We start from the raw sequence: 20,598 nt of genomic DNA on the forward strand, positions 1-20,598 counted from the left end.
AGCAAGTCTATCCAACGTCTCTGCCTCATGTTCAACTCCGCCTGAGTGAACAAATACTTGAGACTCTTATGGTCGGTGAAGATCTCAAATTTCTCGCCATACAGATAATGACGCCAGATCTTCAAAGCGAACACAATGGCTGCTAATTCCAAATCATGGACTTGGTAGTTGTCCTCGTGAAGCTTCAGCTGTCTAGAAGCGTATGCGATCACATGCCAATTCTGAGTCAGGACACAACCTAACCCCTGAAGAGAAGCATCCGTGTAAACTACATACCCTCCAGAACCTTACGGTAATGCCAACACCGGCGCAGAATTCAACCGCCGTCGAAGCTCACAGAAATTCTCCTCGCACTCGGAGGACCACTCGAAATCCACACCCTTGCGGGTAAGCTGCGTCAACGGTCGAGCTAACTGAGAGAAGTTCAGAATGAAGCGACGATAATACCCTGCTAGACCCAGAAAACTACGGATCTCAGCAACTGTCATCGGACGCGACCAATTAAGTACCACTTTAATCTTGCTTGGATCAACAGAAATCCCCTCCCTGGATATGATATGGACAAGAAAGACCACTCTATCCATCCAGAACTCACACTTGCTCAGCTTGGCGTACAACTGCTCATCTCGAAGAGTCTGTAGTACCAACCGCAAGTGAGAAACATGCTCTTCCATATTACGCGAATACACCAAGATGTCGTCAATGAAGACCACGACAAACTTGTCCAAATACTCCCTGAAGACACGGTTCATCAGATCCATAAATATAGCCGGCGCATTAGTCAAACCAAATGGCATCACTAGGAACTCGTAATGCCCATAGCGAGTACGGAATGCAGTCTTGGCTACGTCCTGATCACGGACTCTCAAATGATGATACCCAGATCTCAAGTCAATCTTGGAGTAAACTGATGTGCCCTGCAGCTGGTCAAACAAGTCATCAATACGAGGCAACGGATACTTGTTCTTCTCAGTGACTCGATTCAGCTGCCGATAGTCAATGCACAGCCGCATCGACCCATCCTTCTTCTTCACGAAGAGAACAGGAGCTCCCCAAGGAGATACACTAGGACGAATATACCCCTTGTCCAAAAGATCCTGTAGCTGATTCTTCAACTCACGCATCTCTGACGGAGCCAGACGATACGGTGCTCTAGAAATAGGCGAAGTACCCGACATCAACTCTATGCCAGACTCGACTTCCCTAGCAGGAGGAAAACCCGGAATCTCATCAGGAAATACATCTGGAAATTCATCCACAACAGGAATGCTCTCTATCCCAATACTCTCAGCGGACAAATCAACTGCATAGATAAGGTAGCCTTTCCGGCCAGACTCTAAAGCTCGACAGGCTCTCAAAGCTGATACCAAAGGCATCGGGGGTCGCGCTCCCTCACCATAGAAAAACCAGCTCTCACTCCCCTCCGGATGAAAGCGTACTAATCTCTGATAGCAGTCCACTGAAGCTCGATAGGTAGTCAATATATCTATTCCCAGAATGCAATCAAAATCGTCCATCGCCAGGACCATGAGATTCGCTAACAGAATGTTCCCTTCGAACTTTAAAGGGCAACCCATCACTAGATGCTTAGCCAAAGCAGATTGGCCCGTCGGAGTAAAAACAGACATTACTACGTCTAGTGCAATGCATGGTAACTTATGCCTCTTAACAAAACGTGCAGAAATGAAGGAATGAGATGCACCAGTGTCAATAAGTACAAGAGCAGGTATACCATAAAGCAGAAATGTACCTACGATGACTTTCTCATTCTCCTCCATAGTCTGATCATGTCTTAGGGCAAACACCTGGCCAGAAGCTCGTGGCCTCAAATGAGAACTCCCAGCAGACTGTCCCTGCGACTTCTGCTGAACGGTGGCCTGAGAGCCCGATCCTGAACCAGAACCAGAACCGCCTCCCCCAGACAGTGGACAATCCCTCCGGATATGACCAGTCTCTCCACAACGGAAACAAGCTCTAGAAGCTCTACGGCACTTGTCGGATGGATGGTTCTTCCCACAGTGATCACACTTGTCCTTCTTACCGAAACGGACAACACCTCCAGAACCAGAGGAAGAAGAAGATCCAGACTTCTTGAAAGTTTGGGCACGGGGACCCAAAGAACTAGCAGGCCTTGACTGAGGGAGAGACCTATTTCGTCGAATGTTGTCCTTCGCCTGGTGACAACGGCTCACCAAACCCTCGTAGGACATGTCGTCGCCAACCGCCACACGGTCATGGATCTCAGGGTTAAGGCCCTGAAGGAACAGATTATACTTCATCTCTGAGTTATCAGCAATCTCGGGGCAATAGGATAGCAGATCAAAGAACCTCTGCTGATACTCATCAATAGACATGGCTCCCTGTCGCAGACTCAGTAGCTCGCCTGCCTTCGACTGTCGGAGTGCAGGAGGAAAATACCGCTTTTGGAAAGCTGTGCGGAACTCGGCCCAGGTGGCCACTCCTCTCGCCGCAACAAAAGGTGCAGAAGTAAACCTCCACCACCTGCGGCACGCCCATCTAGAAGATAGCCAAGGGTCTCCACCTTCTGCTCCTCGGTGCATTGGAAAGTCTGAAAAGTCGTCTTCATGCGGTCTAACCAGTTCTCCGCATCCTCCGGAGACTCACCTCCAACTAAGGGCTTAGGACCCATAGCTAAGAATCGACGCACAGTGAAACGCTCGTCGTCATGATGACGATGACGCCGTTCTCGACGAGGCTCCCGGTCGGCATCACCCCAACGCCCACCAACACTGCCATGAGAACTCCGGTCGTCACGATTTGCCATCTACAAAAATACCTCATGATGAGACTAAATCCCAAGAATTCTTTTGCATGCTCTGATACCATAAATGTAGTGACCCTTACCCGGATCCCATACTAAACAAAACTTAGGCATGCAATTAACTTAATTAAATGGATATCAGAATAAAACTGCGGAAACCATAAACAATATACAATCCCAAGTAAAGGAATCTGTAATTTATCCAAATAATATACAACCAAATCGAATAGCTGTATCAACCCAAACAACAGTAATAAAACCTAGACGAAGCTCTAGCTGGCCAACCACTAACTAGCCTCTCCTGGATCCACCCTCCTTGTCCAATCGCAAACCTGCCCCATGGAATAGGGTGCCCAGAAACACAGAGTATGAGACGTGAGCATAAAACACTCAGTACGAGAGTATGAGTATACATGCATGCAAAGTGAACTCCCTATAGACTCGAGGTCAAGGATCAAATAACAGAGACAGACCGGGCCTTGGTATGTAGCACGCTGTGCCGTCGCTTCAGGAGGTGGCTCCCATACCGAGATAACCGTGGATACGCCGGACCCAAATCGATGGAAGTCCATCCACTAACAGGATAGGGTACAACCCTACTAACAGACATCTCGAAAGAGATACAGCAAGATGCAAATGAATGCAGCATAATATCATGGCATATAAATCATGCAGTCACATAATACATGCATACTCAGTCAGGATATCTCGAACAGTACTTCCGTACCTCAAAACAGTGCAAGCTCTACCAACTCTAGGTCCACGCCTATAGTCTGCTCTACACTGCCAAATGATACTACTATCATTAAAGTGCTCTAAAAGCCTTAACTAAGCTATTGAATACTCCTAAATATTTATAGGAAGCAAAACTATACCTTCGTCCATCGTTAGCCCTTTGATGTCGATGCCTCCAGAACTTGGGCACAACTCCGCTACGACTCCCGAATGTCTCGCCGACCTCCAGAACAAGCCTAAGAAGACTAGAACAGCTCCAAAAGGACTAGAATGGAAAGGAAAACTCGGAATTGGCAAATGAAAGTGAAGCCTCGGCCTTCTATTTATAGACAATGATCGGAACGTCCGAACCTCGATCGGAACGTCCGATCCTGCCATCGGAGCTTCCGAAGATCCTGATCTTCCACATGTCAAAATATCACTTGTTGACTTCGGATAGGGGTGATCGGAGCTTCCGATCTAGCCAATCGTCATGGATGACGTAATATCATCGGTGATTCCGATCGCTCATCGGAGCTTTCGATCGTGCCTTCGGAGCTTCCGATCCATCTGATACCCAATTTATTTAATTAGCATTAATCCTTTAATTACTCAATTAGGGTACGGGCTACTACATTACGTATTCAATGTGATGCTTACAGATTTGTCGGTATCGTTGAGTGATTATATGCTCATATGATTATATGATTGATGTGTTCAAGGTGTTTTATAACATTTAATGCATACAGAATATGTTGCATTCATCTTGAACTCCAGCTTGAAAAGCACAGAGGGCAGAATGGCCTAGAGTGCAGATGACGTTTGGAGAACTGTAGTAAGTGGCATGGAATGTAGATTTACTTTCAGAGTCAGATGACTCATGGCACGGAATATAGATTTATTTTCCAAAGCTAGATGACTCACTATAGTTGCACCAAAGTCATGGGAATTGAGATATTTATCACCACCTCGATTGGGAGAGTCGGTGGTCGGTTAAAGATTTTATTTCCCCGGGATCCCAGAACTACGATTTATTGATATCAGATTTGATAGCCTATTCCTTGGCACATGCATTGCATTTATACATTAACCTAGAGATTTCTGTGGTTTAGAATATGCGTTTATAAATGCTAGCATGTTATGTTATTATATGAAATTCATGATTGAATAAATTACATGCTTAAATGATGTATATGCATGTTGTTCATACTGAGATTTATTCTCACCGGAGTTATCCGGTTATTGCTTTGTTTGTATGTGTGCATTGCATCAGGTTTGGGGCATGAGCGAGTCAGATGTGGCTTGGATAGCTCAAGATTGAGAAAGATTAGCATGTGGTGACTTCGGACTAAGAATAGATTGCTGTCAAATGCATGTTAGAAGGTGTTGATTTAGTTTGAGCTTAGAAAACATAGAATTGAGTTTATTGTATTGCACCTTAGAAACATGTATGCGATTATTGTTATGTCTAGATATGCATGTGTTTATGCTTCGGACATATTGAGATTATGTATGCAATTTTTCAGATTTGAAATAGCCCTAGCAACTTTGATCTTCGTTGTAGCCTTTGATAATATTTGTAAATTTCTGTACCGACCCTTCTTGGTATAATGAGCATAAAATTTTACTGAAAACTCCGATTAGGGTGTGGTTGGCGGCATTCGAAAGCTAAGACAAAGATCTACAACTGCTATGTTTATCAGTTTACCAGATTCTGTATGAAACCTATGCTCGGGCGCTCCTGAAGTGGGTCGTGGGCGCGCGTGGGTTTTTTTAAAAAAAAAAAATTGGTTTGAATATTCTTTTATTATATGATTAATTGTTGATTAATTGTTTATTACCCTAAGATGATATTAGCAACCCAAGATCCCCACACAAATTTTGGCTAAGGGCTTTTATGACTCTATGTATAAACAATCTTTGTTTAATATAATTTACATTCATTAATGACATTTTCTTTGTCTTTCTTCATATTGTTATATTGTGATATACTATTATTGTTTTGATAAAGACCATGAATATACTATAGTGTAAGTAAGATGAGATAGTGAATAAAGAGAGATCACTATTATGAAACACATCTTATAGTCACTGTATATTCTAAACAGTTCCTAGTTAATTGAGCTGTCCGCTAATAAGGATAAGGATCGCTCGAGATTGAGACTAGAATTTGTGATGCCAAGTACCACGTTTTATTGGTAATGAACATGGAGATGTTCAAAGCATGCAAATGGATATTCATATGATGAATGATCGAACTAACCTATTCGGACTTTCCAAGTGGTTATTATTATTTGAGTGGATAAGTCCGCGGTTTTGGTTGTACACCATTAGTCCTTACTACTTTAAATATCATTGAGACTCTATATGCTAGTACTGTACTTTGACTCGTTTACCAACTCTATTGGGGTCATCATGTGTCGGGATTGGGTACAGTTACGACACATATAGGAGTCGATGCTTTGTTGTCAAGGATTCACCACATACTTGCGAGTGTGGATATCCTATGCGATCTGAGGAGATATTAGTGTGACGAATCTCTGGCCAGAGTACATGATGTGTTTTAGGTTACTCGGTTTTTCTAGTAGCACATGCGATGTCACTATTTGATCTTCAAGATGCATTGCATAGTTATCGAATCTCGAACAACTCTCGATGCACCAATGTTTGTTGATTCGATCGGGATATATGGATGAAGGGACCGTACTGTACGCTAACCAAAATCTACTGGTTCTTGCAGACACTATCAATGATACCTAGGGAATCATGGGGCGATGTTGCTAGACGCTCTTACCATGATTCGATGGGTAAGTCGGAAATTGTTGTTCCGAGTCACAAGGAGTTATGAGGCCACGGCTAGCTGTATTCCTGAACCATTGAGGGTAACACAAGTAATGGATTACTAAACCCCGTTGAGATAGTTAAATTTAAAGAGTTAAATTTAATGAAAGAGAAGTTGGACTTCTTAACTAAAGGGAGTGGAATTTCCTAAAATGACATAGGGATGGACATTTTTGGAAATCACTGAATTCGGATTCAGAAAAATTATCTTGACTTTAAAAGGTGCAGAAATGGTTTCTGTGCACATTGGTGAAATCGGTTTATCAATCGGAGTCATGATGAATTTTATATTAATTTTTATAATAACGGGCTTTGCTTGTTGTGTTTAAGTTATGGATTATGAGCCCTAAGGAGTTAGAGTCCTAATATAATTATAACTTAATCTAGTCTAGAAATTATCTATAAATATAGGTGTAGTGTTCGAAAATTGGAGGCATCCCATCCTTGAGATTTTCGAATTACACAAAATATTTTCAAGAGGATTTTTCAAAAATCCTCTACACCCTTTTGAGAAAAATTCGGTCTGTGATTTTTCTGAAAATCACTTTCTGAATTAACAGATCAAATCTGTTTATTCTCTACGATAAACATCTGATTGATTTCTAGTGCAATCAATTAGAGGGTTTCTGTTTTCTATTCGTGGACCTAATTCCGGAGATTGATCGAGCAAGTCATCAGTTCCCTGGATTTACAAGAAGAGCAGATTGAATTCTGTTGGAGTCCATAATCAAGCTTTAGCTTGAAGAGGTAAAAATATTTAATTGTGTATTTATATTTTACTTGCATGATTTTAATCGTTAGGATTTGATACCCACGATATGGAATCGTTCCATATCGAAAAATAAAATTTTTAAACTTCCGCTGCTCCGGGTATCACATCCGTGTGATCAGAGAACGCATGTTCCAACAAGTTGATCGAGGCATCGGTTCCTGGGATATACAAGAAGAGCAGATTTATCTGTTGGAGTCCATAACCTCAAGTTGAGACTTGAGAGGTAAAATTTACTTTCGTTTTATTTTACGCAAATTATTTTAATCGTACGGATTTGGTACCAATTGATTTGGAATCGTTTCAGATCTGAAAATAAAAATTTTAAACTTTCGCTGCCATGGGTATCAAATCTGACAGATCCGAGAACGTGTTCCAACAGGATATGGTATGGTGGTTGGTGAGTTGTTGGTCACTAGGAGAATTTTAAATACACACCATAAGGAGGAGGAAGAGAGTCAGTGAGAAAATTTTTTTCATACTCGTTGCTTTGTGATGGGAAGGTGTGTTGTGCCATTATTGATGGTGGGAGTTGTACAAATGTAGCCATTTGTAAGTTGGTGGACAAATTGGGGTTGCCTATTTTAAATCATTCTCAGCCATATCAGTTGTAGTGGTGTAATGACTGTGCGGAGGTGAGGGTGAACAAACAAGTAGAGGTTCTATTTTCTATTGGTAAGTATGTTGATGAGGTAGTGTGTGATGTGATACCTATGCATGCTTGTCATATATTGTTTGGTAGACCGTGGCAATTTGATAGGAGGGTAGTGCATGATGGGTTTAGAAATAAGTATTCTTTTACTATGAAAAAAGAGTCTATTGTATTGTTACCCATGTCTCCAAACCAAATGTTGGACGATCAAATGAAAAAGAAAAAGAGAGATGAGGACGAAAAAAATAGTGACAAAAAAAGTGAGATGATCTTAAAAAAGAAAAGTGAGAAAACAAATATGAGAAAAAAGTGAAAGAAAAGAGGCTGAAAAAAAATGTACATAGCCCAAAAGAGTGAGTTGAGAGATGTTTTGAGTTCTCATGTTACACTTGTGTTAATCTTTTATAAGGAATTTCTCCTAAACACAAGTGATATAGCTGAAGATCTTTCGAGCATTTTACATCTCTTTTGCAAGAGTTCGAGGATTTGTTTCCGGAGGAACTACCTCAAGGGTTACCACCTTTGACAAGGATTGAGCATCAGATCGACTTCATACCCGGGAGTGCGCTGCCGAACCGTCCAGCTTATAGAAGCAATCCGGAGGAGACAAAGAAACTGCAAAGACAAGTAAGTGAGCTCTTATATAAAGGTTTTGTGCGTGAGTCGATGTCACCATGTGCAGTGCCTGTGTTATTAGTCCCAAATAAAAATGGATCTTGGCGTATGTGTGTAGATTGTAGGGCTATAAATAACATTACCATCAATTATAAGCATCCTATTCCTAGAATAGATGATATGTTAGATGAATTGCATGGCTCAAGAATTTTTAGAAAGATTGATCTTAAGAGTGGTTATCATCAAATTAGGATGAGAGAATGAGATGGTGGAAAACTGCATTTAAAACAAAGTATGTTTTGTATGAATGGATGGTTATGCCTTTTGGTTTGACTAATAAACCTAGTACTTTTATGCTTTTCATGAATCATGTTTTGCGTACATATATTGGGAAATTTGTGGTTTTATATTTTGATGATATATTGATATATAACAAGAACTTGGATGACCATGTAGAACACTTGAGGGTTGTACTAATCACTTTGAAAGCTGAACATTTATATACTAATTTGAAAAAGTGTGTGTTTTCTACGAAAGAACTCGTGTTTCTTGGTTCTGGTCTGAGTGCACAAGGTGTAAGAGTGGATGAAGAGAAGGTAAGTGTCATTCGAGATTGGTCGACGCCTACGTCGATTGGTCAAGTTCGAAGTTACCATGGGCTTGCAGGATTCAACCGGAAGTTTGTGAAAGACTTTAGCACGTTGGCAGCACCCATGACTGTAGTGATTAAGAAGAATGTTTCGTTTCATTTGGGAGATGAACATGAGAAGTCTTTCAATTTAATGAGTTTACACATGGATACATGTGAGTTCAAACTTAGTTGATTTTGGTCAAAAAGTTGAAATATATAATTTTTTTCTCCTCCAGAAATTGTTTTATTCTGTGTCGGGTGCTCGGTTCAGAATCTTTGAACTACGGTAGCTGCCTTACGAACTCTCAGGACGACTGAGCCATTGGAAAATCGGTTGATAAATATATTTTATGGTTTTTTAATAATTCATTTTAATATCTTTGTTGTATATAATCGCAGAAAAAAAGTTGGGCCAGATATTAAGAAAAATCAAACGATATTTGTGTAATTGAGTTAGAAATTCATAATTATTGAAGGGTTTTTTTTTTCATCAGCTTATAGTAATTTTTGGAATCAATTTTGAATTAACAAGTTTTTCAATATTTGCAACGATCCCATTGTTTTATGTATGTATAATAATTATATTTTAATTATTTTTCATCTCATGTTTGGAATGATCTCATGGTTATTTCGTGCATGTCTCGCCTTTTGTGAAAAAAATATCATAATGATCCGAGATTTTTTTGATGAGATTTTTTATTAACGTAGATTGTTCAGGACTTTGATTTTCCTTCGTTCAATTTGTCTTTATGTGACCGTGAGTTTTTTAAGATATCCAAGGTTTTACTACGTGACATTGTGTTTGTTTTAAGAAATAATAAATAAATCAATAAATCAATTTTCAAAATATTAAATATTGGAATGCGTTAGAATCCACTGTTGGAAAACTGGCGGTCAGATCAATCACGATTGATACCCGGTGCAGCGGAAGTTTAAAATTTTTATCATGGAACAATTCCATGGTGTGGGTATCAACCGTTTAACGATTAAATTATTGTGTGTGTAAAATTTAAATAACAGTTATTAAATTTTACCTCCAATCTCGCAACGAGATTAATGGACACCAACAGATTTGATCTGCTCTTGTTGTCTTTCCCTGGAACCGATGAACTCCTTCAATCAGGTCCACGAACAGAGGTTTAATCCCTCTGATAGATTGCACTAGAAAATCTATCAGAAGTTTTCTGCGAAGAGATTACACGAATCTGATTCGTTATTCCTGACCGCGATTCAAAATCACAGACCGGAATTTTCTCGGGCAGAGGGGGAGGGGTCGGCCGAAATTTTCTTTTAGAGAGACTAGGGTTTTCGATTTTTGCTCTCAAAAATTATGACCTGTTGTATGTAATTTCTGTACTGAAACAACTTATTTATAATGCAGGCCACTAACACCTTAGGGCCCATTAGTCATAAGCTGGGGCCCGACAAGCAAAGCCCGCTCGTTCAGAAATTAATATAAAATTCATCGTGACTCCGATTGATGAACTGATTTCACCAATGTGCACAGAAACCATTTCTGCACATTTTAAAGTCAAAATAAATTTTCCTGAATCCGAATTCAGTGGTTTCCAAAAATGTCCATCCCTATGTCATTTTAGGAAATCCTACTCCCTTACTCTTATTTAAGAAGTCCAACTCCTTAGTTCATTAAATTTAACTCTTTAAATTTAACTATCTCAACGGGGATTAAAACTCCATTACACTGTGTGACCCTCAATGGTTCAGGGATACAGCTAGCCGTGGGCTCACAACTCCTTGTGACTCGGAACAACACTTTCCGACTTGCCCAACGAATCATGGTAAAGCGCCTAGCAACATCGCCCCATGATTCCCTAGGTATCACTGATAGTGCCTACAAGAACCAGTAGATTTTGGTTAGCGTACAGTACGGTCCCTTCATCCATATATCCCGATCGAATCAACAACCATTGGTATATCGAGAGTCGCTCAAGATTCGATAACTATGCAATACATCTTGAAGATCAAATTAGTGACATCGCATGTGCTACTAAGAAACCATTTCTTAAATCACATCAATTACTCTGGCCAGAGATTTATCACACTAATATCTCCTCAGATCGCATAGGATATCCACACTCGCAAGTATGTGGTGAATCCTTGACAACAATGCATTGACTCCTATATGTGTCGTAACTGTACCCAATCTCGACACCTGATGACCCCCATAGAGTCGGTAAACGAGTCAAAGCACAGCACTAGCATATAGAGTCTCCATGATGTTTCAAGTCGTAAGGACTAATGGTGTACAACCAAAACCGCGGACTTAATCCACTCGATAAGTGATAACCACTTGGAAAGTCCGGATAGGGTAGTTCGATTATTCATCCTATGAATATCCATTTGCATGCTTCGAACATCTCCATGTTCCCTACCAATGAAACGTGGTACTCCGCATCGCAAATGCTAGTCTCAAACTCGAGCGATCCTTATCCTTATTATCGGACGGCTCAATCGACTAGGAACGGTTTTAGAACATACAGTGACTATAAGATGTATTTCATGATAGACATCTCCATGTTCTACCACATCTTACATACACTATAGTATATTCAAGGTCTTTATCAAAACAACAATAGTATATCACAATATAACAATATGAAGTAATATAAAGTCATTGCCATAAAAGTGTAAATAATATTAAACAAAAGATTGTTTATACAAAGAGTCATCAAAGCCCATAGCCACACAGTTGGCTCACTGGGCACCCACTCTTACAATCTCCCACTTGCCCTATAGCCAACTAGTCATACTACGCAGACCCATTGCTTCGCGATGTTTGTCAAACAATGGTCCTGGCAAGGGCTTAGTAAGCGGATCAGCGATATTGTCTGCAGAGGCCACTCGTTCGACAATGATGTCTCCTCTTTCCACAATCTCCCGGATTATGTGGTATTTCCTCAGTACGTGTTTGGATCTTTGATGAGACCTTGGTTCCTTTGCTTGAGCAACGGCACCCGTGTTGTCGCAGTACACCGGGACTGGACCAACAAATTCAGGAATGACGCCCAACTCTTGGACGAAATTCCTCATCCAAACGGCCTCTTTAGCAGCAGCTGATGCTGCAATGTATTCAGCCTCAGTGGTGGAATCCGCTGTGGTGTCCTGCTTGGAACTCTTCCAAGAGACAGCACCGCCATTGAGCATGAACACAAATCCAGAGGTTGACTTCGAGTCATCCACATCACTTTGGAAGCTAGAGTCGGTATAGCCTTCCAATTTGAGTTCTCGTCCTCCATAAACCATGAACATATTCTTAGTCCTTCGCAAGTACTTAAGAATGTCCTTCACGGCTTTCCAATGCATTTGACCAGGATTAGACTGATATCTGCTCGTGACACTCAGAGCAAATGCTACATCCGGTCTAGTAGATATCATCCCATACATGATACTACCTATAGCTGACGCATATGGTACATGTGTCATATTCTCTATCTCTGCATCAGTCTTGGGACACATAGACTTGGATAGAGAAACTCCATGACACATGGGTAGATGTCCTCTTTTGGACCCATCCATTGAAAACCGTTTCAATATGGTATCGATGTAGGTTGATTGAGTGAGTCCTATCATTCTCTTAGACCTATCTCTATAGATCTGTATCCCAAGAATGTAGGATGCCTCTCCCAAATCCTTCATCGAAAATCTACCTGATAACCATATCTTTGTTGACTGCAACATCCCTACATCATTCCCAATGAGTAGGATGTCATCAACATAAAGTACTAAGAATGTCACAGCATCCTTAACTACTTTCTTGTACACGCACGGTTCCTCCGGGTTCTTGATGAAACCAAAATCTTTTATTGTTTCATCAAATTTCTGGTTCCAACTTCTTGATGCTTGTTTTAGACCATAAATTGATCTCTGAAGCTTGCATACCTTATGCTCGCTTCCCATGGATGTGAACCCCTCTGGCTGCTTCATATAGATTTCTTCCTTAATGTCTCCATTAAGAAAAGCAGTCTTCACATCCATTTGCCATATCTCATAGTCATACCATGCAGCTATGGCAATAAGGATTCTTATGGACTTGAACATAGCAACTGGTGAAAAGGTTTCATCATAGTCAACTCCTTGCCTTTGAGTATAACCTTTAGCCACCAATCGCGCCTTGTAGGTCAATACCTTACCATCAGGCCCAAGCTTTCTCTTGTAGATCCATTTACACCCTATTGGAACAATTCCATCGGGAGGATCTACTAAAGACCAAACTTGGTTTGTATGCATCGAATCCAATTCTGACTGCATAGCTTCAAGCCATAAATTCGAATTCGCATCAGAAATTGCTTCCTTGAAGTTTCTTGGATCACATCCAATGTCGGGTTCATCTTGATCCCCTTCAAGAAGAAGACCATATCGAACTGGAGGTCTAGAAGTCCTTTCGGATCTTCTAGGTGCAGGCGTGTCCAGCAATGGTTCCTGAGGTGTAGGATCGTTATTTTGTATTTTGGGTTCTTCTCGAACTTCTTCGAGTTCCATCATCTCGCCTTTCTTATCCAATAAGAACTCCTTCTCCAAGAAGGTGGCATTCCTAGAAACAAACACCTTTGTTTCATCAGGATAATAGAAATAATATCCGATTGAATTCTTCGGATACCCTACAAAATAACATAAGCTGGATCGACTATCCAACTTATCTCCCACTGTCCGCTTCACGTAAGCAGGACATCCCCAAATCCTCAAGTACGAATACTTAGGAGCTTTGCCATTCCATAACTCGTATGGTGTTTTGTCCACTGCTTTAGTGTGGACGTTGTTCAACAACAATACCGCCGTTTCAAGCGCATAGCCCCAAAACGAAGGTGGAAGCTCAGTGAAGCTCATCATAGATCGAACCATGTCCAACAAAGTTCGATTACGACGCTCCGATACACCATTAAGCTGTGGTGTCATAGGAGGAGTCCACTGAGAGAGAATCCCATTCTCTTTTAGATAGTCCAAAAACTCGGTACTCAAGTATTCTCCACCTCGATCCGATCGAAGTGCTTTAATACTTTTACCTAGCTTGTTTTCTACTTCAGCCCTGAATTCTTTGAACTTTTCAAATGCTTCAGACTTATATTTCATTAAATATAAATACCCATACCTTGAATAATCATCAGTAAAGGTAATGAAGTAGGTGTGGCCATGTTGAGTCCCTACTCTAAATGGACCACAAACATCTGTATGGATCAAATCCAACAGATTCTGACTACGCTCAGGTTTCCCCTTAAAAGGAGATTTAGTCATTTTTCCTTTTAGACAAGATTCACAAGTAGGTAGAGAGTTAATATCCGACATATCAAACATGCCCTCTCCCACTAGCTTGTTCATCCTTCTTGAGAAAATATGACCTAGCCTAGCGTGCCATAGGTTTGCCGGGTTTTGACTATCGTTTTTCCTTTTGTTTGTTGTAGCCGGTTTATCAACATAATTCATTGGAACGTCTTTTAGTTTTAAGTTGTATAGATCGTTTTCAAATTGTCCATTTCCAATTAAACATTCATTCTTGTAAAAATTGCAAATCTCATTCACAAAATTGCAAGAATAACCATCTCTATCTAGCATAGAAACAGAAATAATGTTTTAATTAAATCTGGAACAAATAAAACATCTATCAAAAGTAACTTAAAACCGTTCTGCAAAAATAAATATTTCCCATAGCTATGGATTTAACTCTGGAACCATTCCGAGCCTTGACTGGGTCTCACCCATCCTTATCCTATTACTTCTTGTTATCATTTGCAACTCATTGCAAATATGAGATCTACATCTGGTATCCAATACCCAAGAAGTAATATTAAGAAAAACATTTATTTCAATGTAAAACATACCCTTTGCAGTTCGCAACTGCTTGGGGTATTCCTTGCAGTTACGTTTCCAATTACCGGGTTTCTTGCAGTGATGGCAAACTTGTTTAGACTTGTCCAATTTTGCATGTAACATTTGGCCTTGAGATCATGGTCCAACCATTTCTCTAATTCGGCCAACCTTTTGGCAGTTACATCAGCCGGGGCTGTTTTCGGAGAAGCCTTTTCTAACACTTAGAAAATCTTTTTCCGAACTGAGGACAATCTTAACTTATGGAATCATTCTGTATTGTTTGCGTCAATAAGTTTGTTTTGTTGGAGAACAGAAACATGTGGATTACTGAGATAAAACAGACAATTATCGATGATTGTTTAAATAATTTACTAAGACATAAAATTGGCGAATTTTATTTTATGAATCTCACTCCCACTATTTAACGATTTCACCACCCTCTAGTGAAAACGGGAAACTTTTTCCTTAGTGAGAACATGGAGTCCAATTGACAAACTTATGGTCCCGAATAATATCAGCCAACCATAATTCTCAAAAGGTAGAGCCCAATTGCTTCCTAAGCAACCCCCATGTATTTACCTCATGTCCAATAAGGGCCCAATAATATGACGCCGTTTAAAGTGACATGTCAAGATGACCCATCAATATTAAGTTGTGATGGACGGTCGCCATGTGGATCCCCAATAATATGAGCCGATCCCATGGGAGTTCCACCCAACTTACAACATTTGTCGATCCAATGTACAGCTTTCCGACGGACGGGCCCCCCAATAATATGAGCCGGACCGTATCCGCGTAGCATCACATACATTGACCGTTGATGGAAGGTAGGAACATTTAAACAAATTTAAATTTCCTTTATTTATCTTGATATCAATTTTAAATCGTATTTAAAATGAGGGATTTTTAATTATAAAATTATTTGTCTCATCATATTCAATTTATTGCATGCTTGCCGGATTCACGCAATTATGTCTAAACATGCATACAATCATAATATCACATATTATATAGGATGATCGATTCCATTTCTAATTGACCCGTGGTTGCCAATCACGGGTCTTAGTCCAATCCTAGGTAATATGCAGTATGCAAATGCAATCCTATTACATATGCTTCCAATTTACATTTCTTCAGTCTTCATTGTCTGCTGGGCCCACCATCTTCAAATCTTGATCTCCCACTAAATCTAATGTATTTACAATAAATAACAATGACAAGTAGGGGATACATTTTTAGGGGGTGGGAACGGGCTATAAACCAAGCCCACTTTTATTACATATGACATTCATATCGGGCCATAAACCAGGCCCATTAATAAAACCAACAACAATAAAAACAAAATGTAAATTCCTAACATACACCTACAAAATTGGTCATGGCAATCGATCATCCTTATCCAATAACATTTAATTCAAATTAATTTATTGGATAACATGCTGTGGCAATTCAAATTTAAACAAGATAAAATCATATTTTATATATAAAATCTCATTTCACATATAAAATCATATTTTATCTCTATATCAAATAAAATCATATTTTATCTATAAAATCCAATTTTACAAATAAAATCATATTTTACTTAATATATCATAAGATCATATCTTATCATCAATTGTACCAAAATAATTGATTTCAAAATTCAATTTACGGATAAAATATTAAAATTTTCCAAAAATTCAAATTTATCCAAAATCAATTTTAAAATTTACGGACTCGAACAATTCGATCCGAAATCTCGTGAACCAATCAAAAACAATTTTTGACCGGACCAAAAATAAAATTTTAAATATTAAAATTAATTTTTAAATAAAAATATAATTTTTCCCGCGGGCCGCCCGGGACACTCCCGGGCCGGCCGCACCCGGGGCGCGGGCCGGGGGCAGCCCGGCTGCCCCTTAGGGCAGCGCCTGGCGCCGCCCCTGGGCGGTGCCGTGCGCTGCCCTGGGCGACGCCGAGCGCCGCCCTGCGCAGCGCCCAGCGCTGCCCTGGGCGGCGCCGTGCGCCGTTCTGGGCGGCGACGGTCGCCGCCTTGGGCGGCGCCGTGCGCCCCCTTTGGGCGGCGCCGTGCGCCCCCTTTGGGCGGCGCCGTGCGCCGCCCGGGGCAGCAACAATTGCTGCCCCACCGGGCAGCGATCCAATCGCTGCCCGGGTTTTGCCCCGAAAAATTTTTTTTTTTTATTTAAAAATATTTATTTTGTTTCAAAAAACCGAGACTCAAAAATTTTGTACAATTGATTAATTTAATCGTTTGATCTGAGCAACCTGGCTCTGATACCACTGTTGGAAAACTGGCGGTCAGATCAATCACGATTGATACCCGGTGCAGCGGAAGTTTAAAATTTTTATCATGGAACAATTCCATGGTGTGGGTATCAACCGTTTAACGATTAAATTATTGTGTGTGTAAAATTTAAATAACAGTTATTAAATTTTACCTCCAATCTCGCAACGAGATTAATGGACACCAACAGATTTGATCTGCTCTTGTTGTCTTTCCCTGGAACCGATGAACTCCTTCAATCAGGTCCACGAACAGAGGTTTAATCCCTCTGATAGATTGCACTAGAAAATCTATCAGAAGTTTTCTGCGAAGAGATTACACGAATCTGATTCGTTATTCCTGACCGCGATTCAAAATCACAGACCGGAATTTTCTCGGGCAGAGGGGGAGGGGTCGGCCGAAATTTTCTTTTAGAGAGACTAGGGTTTTCGATTTTTGCTCTCAAAAATTATGACCTGTTGTATGTAATTTCTGTACTGAAACAACTTATTTATAATGCAGGCCACTAACACCTTAGGGCCCATTAGTCATAAGCTGGGGCCCGACAAGCAAAGCCCGCTCGTTCAGAAATTAATAAAATTCATCGTGACTCCGATTGATGAACTGATTTCACCAATGTGCACAGAAACCATTTCTGCACATTTTAAAGTCAAAATAAATTTTCCTGAATCCGAATTCAGTGGTTTCCAAAAATGTCCATCCCTATGTCATTTTAGGAAATCCTACTCCCTTACTCTTATTTAAGAAGTCCAACTCCTTAGTTCATTAAATTTAACTCTTTAAATTTAACTATCTCAACGGGGATTAAAACTCCATTACACTGTGTGACCCTCAATGGTTCAGGGATACAGCTAGCCGTGGGCTCACAACTCCTTGTGACTCGGAACAACACTTTCCGACTTGCCCAACGAATCATGGTAAAGCGCCTAGCAACATCGCCCCATGATTCCCTAGGTATCACTGATAGTGCCTACAAGAACCAGTAGATTTTGGTTAGCGTACAGTACGGTCCCTTCATCCATATATCCCGATCGAATCAACAACCATTGGTATATCGAGAGTCGCTCAAGATTCGATAACTATGCAATACATCTTGAAGATCAAATTAGTGACATCGCATGTGCTACTAAGAAACCATTTCTTAAATCACATCAATTACTCTGGCCAGAGATTTATCACACTAATATCTCCTCAGATCGCATAGGATATCCACACTCGCAAGTATGTGGTGAATCCTTGACAACAATGCATTGACTCCTATATGTGTCGTAACTGTACCCAATCTCGACACCTGATGACCCCCATAGAGTCGGTAAACGAGTCAAAGCACAGCACTAGCATATAGAGTCTCCATGATGTTTCAAGTCGTAAGGACTAATGGTGTACAACCAAAACCGCGGACTTAATCCACTCGATAAGTGATAACCACTTGGAAAGTCCGGATAGGGTAGTTCGATTATTCATCCTATGAATATCCATTTGCATGCTTCGAACATCTCCATGTTCCCTACCAATGAAACGTGGTACTCCGCATCGCAAATGCTAGTCTCAAACTCGAGCGATCCTTATCCTTATTATCGGACGGCTCAATCGACTAGGAACGGTTTTAGAACATACAGTGACTATAAGATGTATTTCATGATAGACATCTCCATGTTCTACCACATCTTACATACACTATAGTATATTCAAGGTCTTTATCAAAACAACAATAGTATATCACAATATAACAATATGAAGTAATATAAAGTCATTGCCATAAAAGTGTAAATAATATTAAACAAAAGATTGTTTATACAAAGAGTCATCAAAGCCCATTGCCACACAGTTGGCTCACTGGGCACCCACTCTTACATCCAAGTCAAAAGAAAATTTTTCTAAATAAGCTTTTTGCCTCTGTGTGTTTTAAAATTGCTTTTTTAAAAATTTTTATTCTTTGTAATGTTCATTGTTTTTTTTAAAAAAAAAATCTATCTAATGCAAGCTTCATTTCACATTTGAAATTTGAAATTAATGATTGAGAATCGATAAGAACAAATCTACTCCAATTCTTTTTTCAATTAGTTTAAATTTTAACTCACAAATGTAATATATATATATAAATATATTTCAAATTCATTTATTTTAGTGAAACGATTTTGTATGTTCATCTACACTTCTCACATTTTATCTTCATTAATTAAATTAATCGCTAAATTCGTGCTGCCATAAAATTTGTATTCATTCTTAGTCACATAGCTATTTTTCTTCAGTGACAATTATTTTTATTTGAAACATTTTAAAAAAAAACATTAGTGTCTTAAATTTATTTTTCTGAATTTTTAAAACAAAAATTGTGTTGATTTTTTACTTCCACTCAATCTACATTCGTGGTTTAAATTTTGAAAATTAAGAACGAAAGTGAAAAGAGATTGAATAAAATCTATTCTGATTTTTATCTTGATCAATTTAAATTTTTATTTATGTATGCAATCTATATTTTATTTCAAAATCTTTAAATTTCAATTCCTATCAGTTTATAGATTATGTCACCATATTTTTTGACCAGATCTGTTCTCATGTCTTGCGATTCTCACCCATTAAATTCAAATTTTAAATGTCAAATCCGGTTTTTATTTATTTATTTAACCTTATACTTATTTATATCTTTTTAATCTTCATCAACTATTTTGGTACGGTTCTTCCATTTTTTGTTTTATTGGATCATATTCCCAAACTAAGATTAATCAAACCTCAAGTTATGCGATCAAGGATGTTGAGCATATTGGACAAGCGCCTAAGGAAGCTAATGATCCATTGGTGATGCCACGAGCACCAATCACGAGAGGTCGAAGCAAGAAATTTAAAGAAGCACTTCAAATTTTCATGACAAATTATCAAGATGAAGTTGGAGTTCTTGAAGATCAACTTGAAGGGTGTTTTAATGTTCTTGAAGTGACAAAGGACCAACAAAGTGAAGAAAATGGAAGAGATGATATTGCCTTCCGCGACATGGAGTCCGCGTGCCCGCGCATGAAGAATGCTTAGCGCTATTGCGCTTGAAGAAGCGCTACTGCGCAAAATTGGAGATTGAGAAGCGCTATTGCTCTTGGTTAAGCGCTGCTGCGCTTGGAAGACTTTAATTAGGAGCGTTGCTGCGCTAGTTTTAACGCTTTTGCGTATGTGAGGAATTCATGTTTCTGGAATTTTGCGCGTCTGCGTCTGGCATGAAGAGCATCTGCACTTCAAATATTTTCAAGCGAGAAAAGTTCTTTGATTTTGCGCGTCTTCTTTTGTTACTAAGCGCATCTGCACTAGTTCGTGATTTACACACAATACGGAGTATTTTGTGTGTGTTCGGGAATTAGTTAATAATTATTATTTTTGAGTATTTTATATCTATTAGGAAACTTTTAGATGATATCTTGTGATATTTTTGCAATATTTTGCATCATCTTTGTTTTTGAGTTGTAACTATAAATACATTATTCTTAATTCATTAATT

At 39.5% G+C, this 20,598-nt stretch overlaps 1 protein-coding gene across 1 annotated transcript in view; it reads left to right on the plus strand.

Annotated features, from left to right (window-relative positions):
• LOC140889067 (uncharacterized) overlaps nt 1-20,141 on the plus strand; it is a 54,001-nt gene extending 33,860 nt beyond the window's left edge. Inside the window, exon 6 of the mRNA XM_073296768.1 lies at nt 19,836-20,141. Coding sequence (XP_073152869.1) covers nt 19,836-20,141 — 306 coding nt within the window. The remainder of the gene's footprint in view (nt 1-19,835) is intronic.
• Nucleotides 20,142-20,598: the final 457 nt, after the last annotated feature.

This window comes from Henckelia pumila, chromosome 3 (assembly GCF_033568475.1).
Source record: "Henckelia pumila isolate YLH828 chromosome 3, ASM3356847v2, whole genome shotgun sequence".
Classification (NCBI taxonomy): Eukaryota; Viridiplantae; Streptophyta; class Magnoliopsida; order Lamiales; family Gesneriaceae; genus Henckelia; species Henckelia pumila.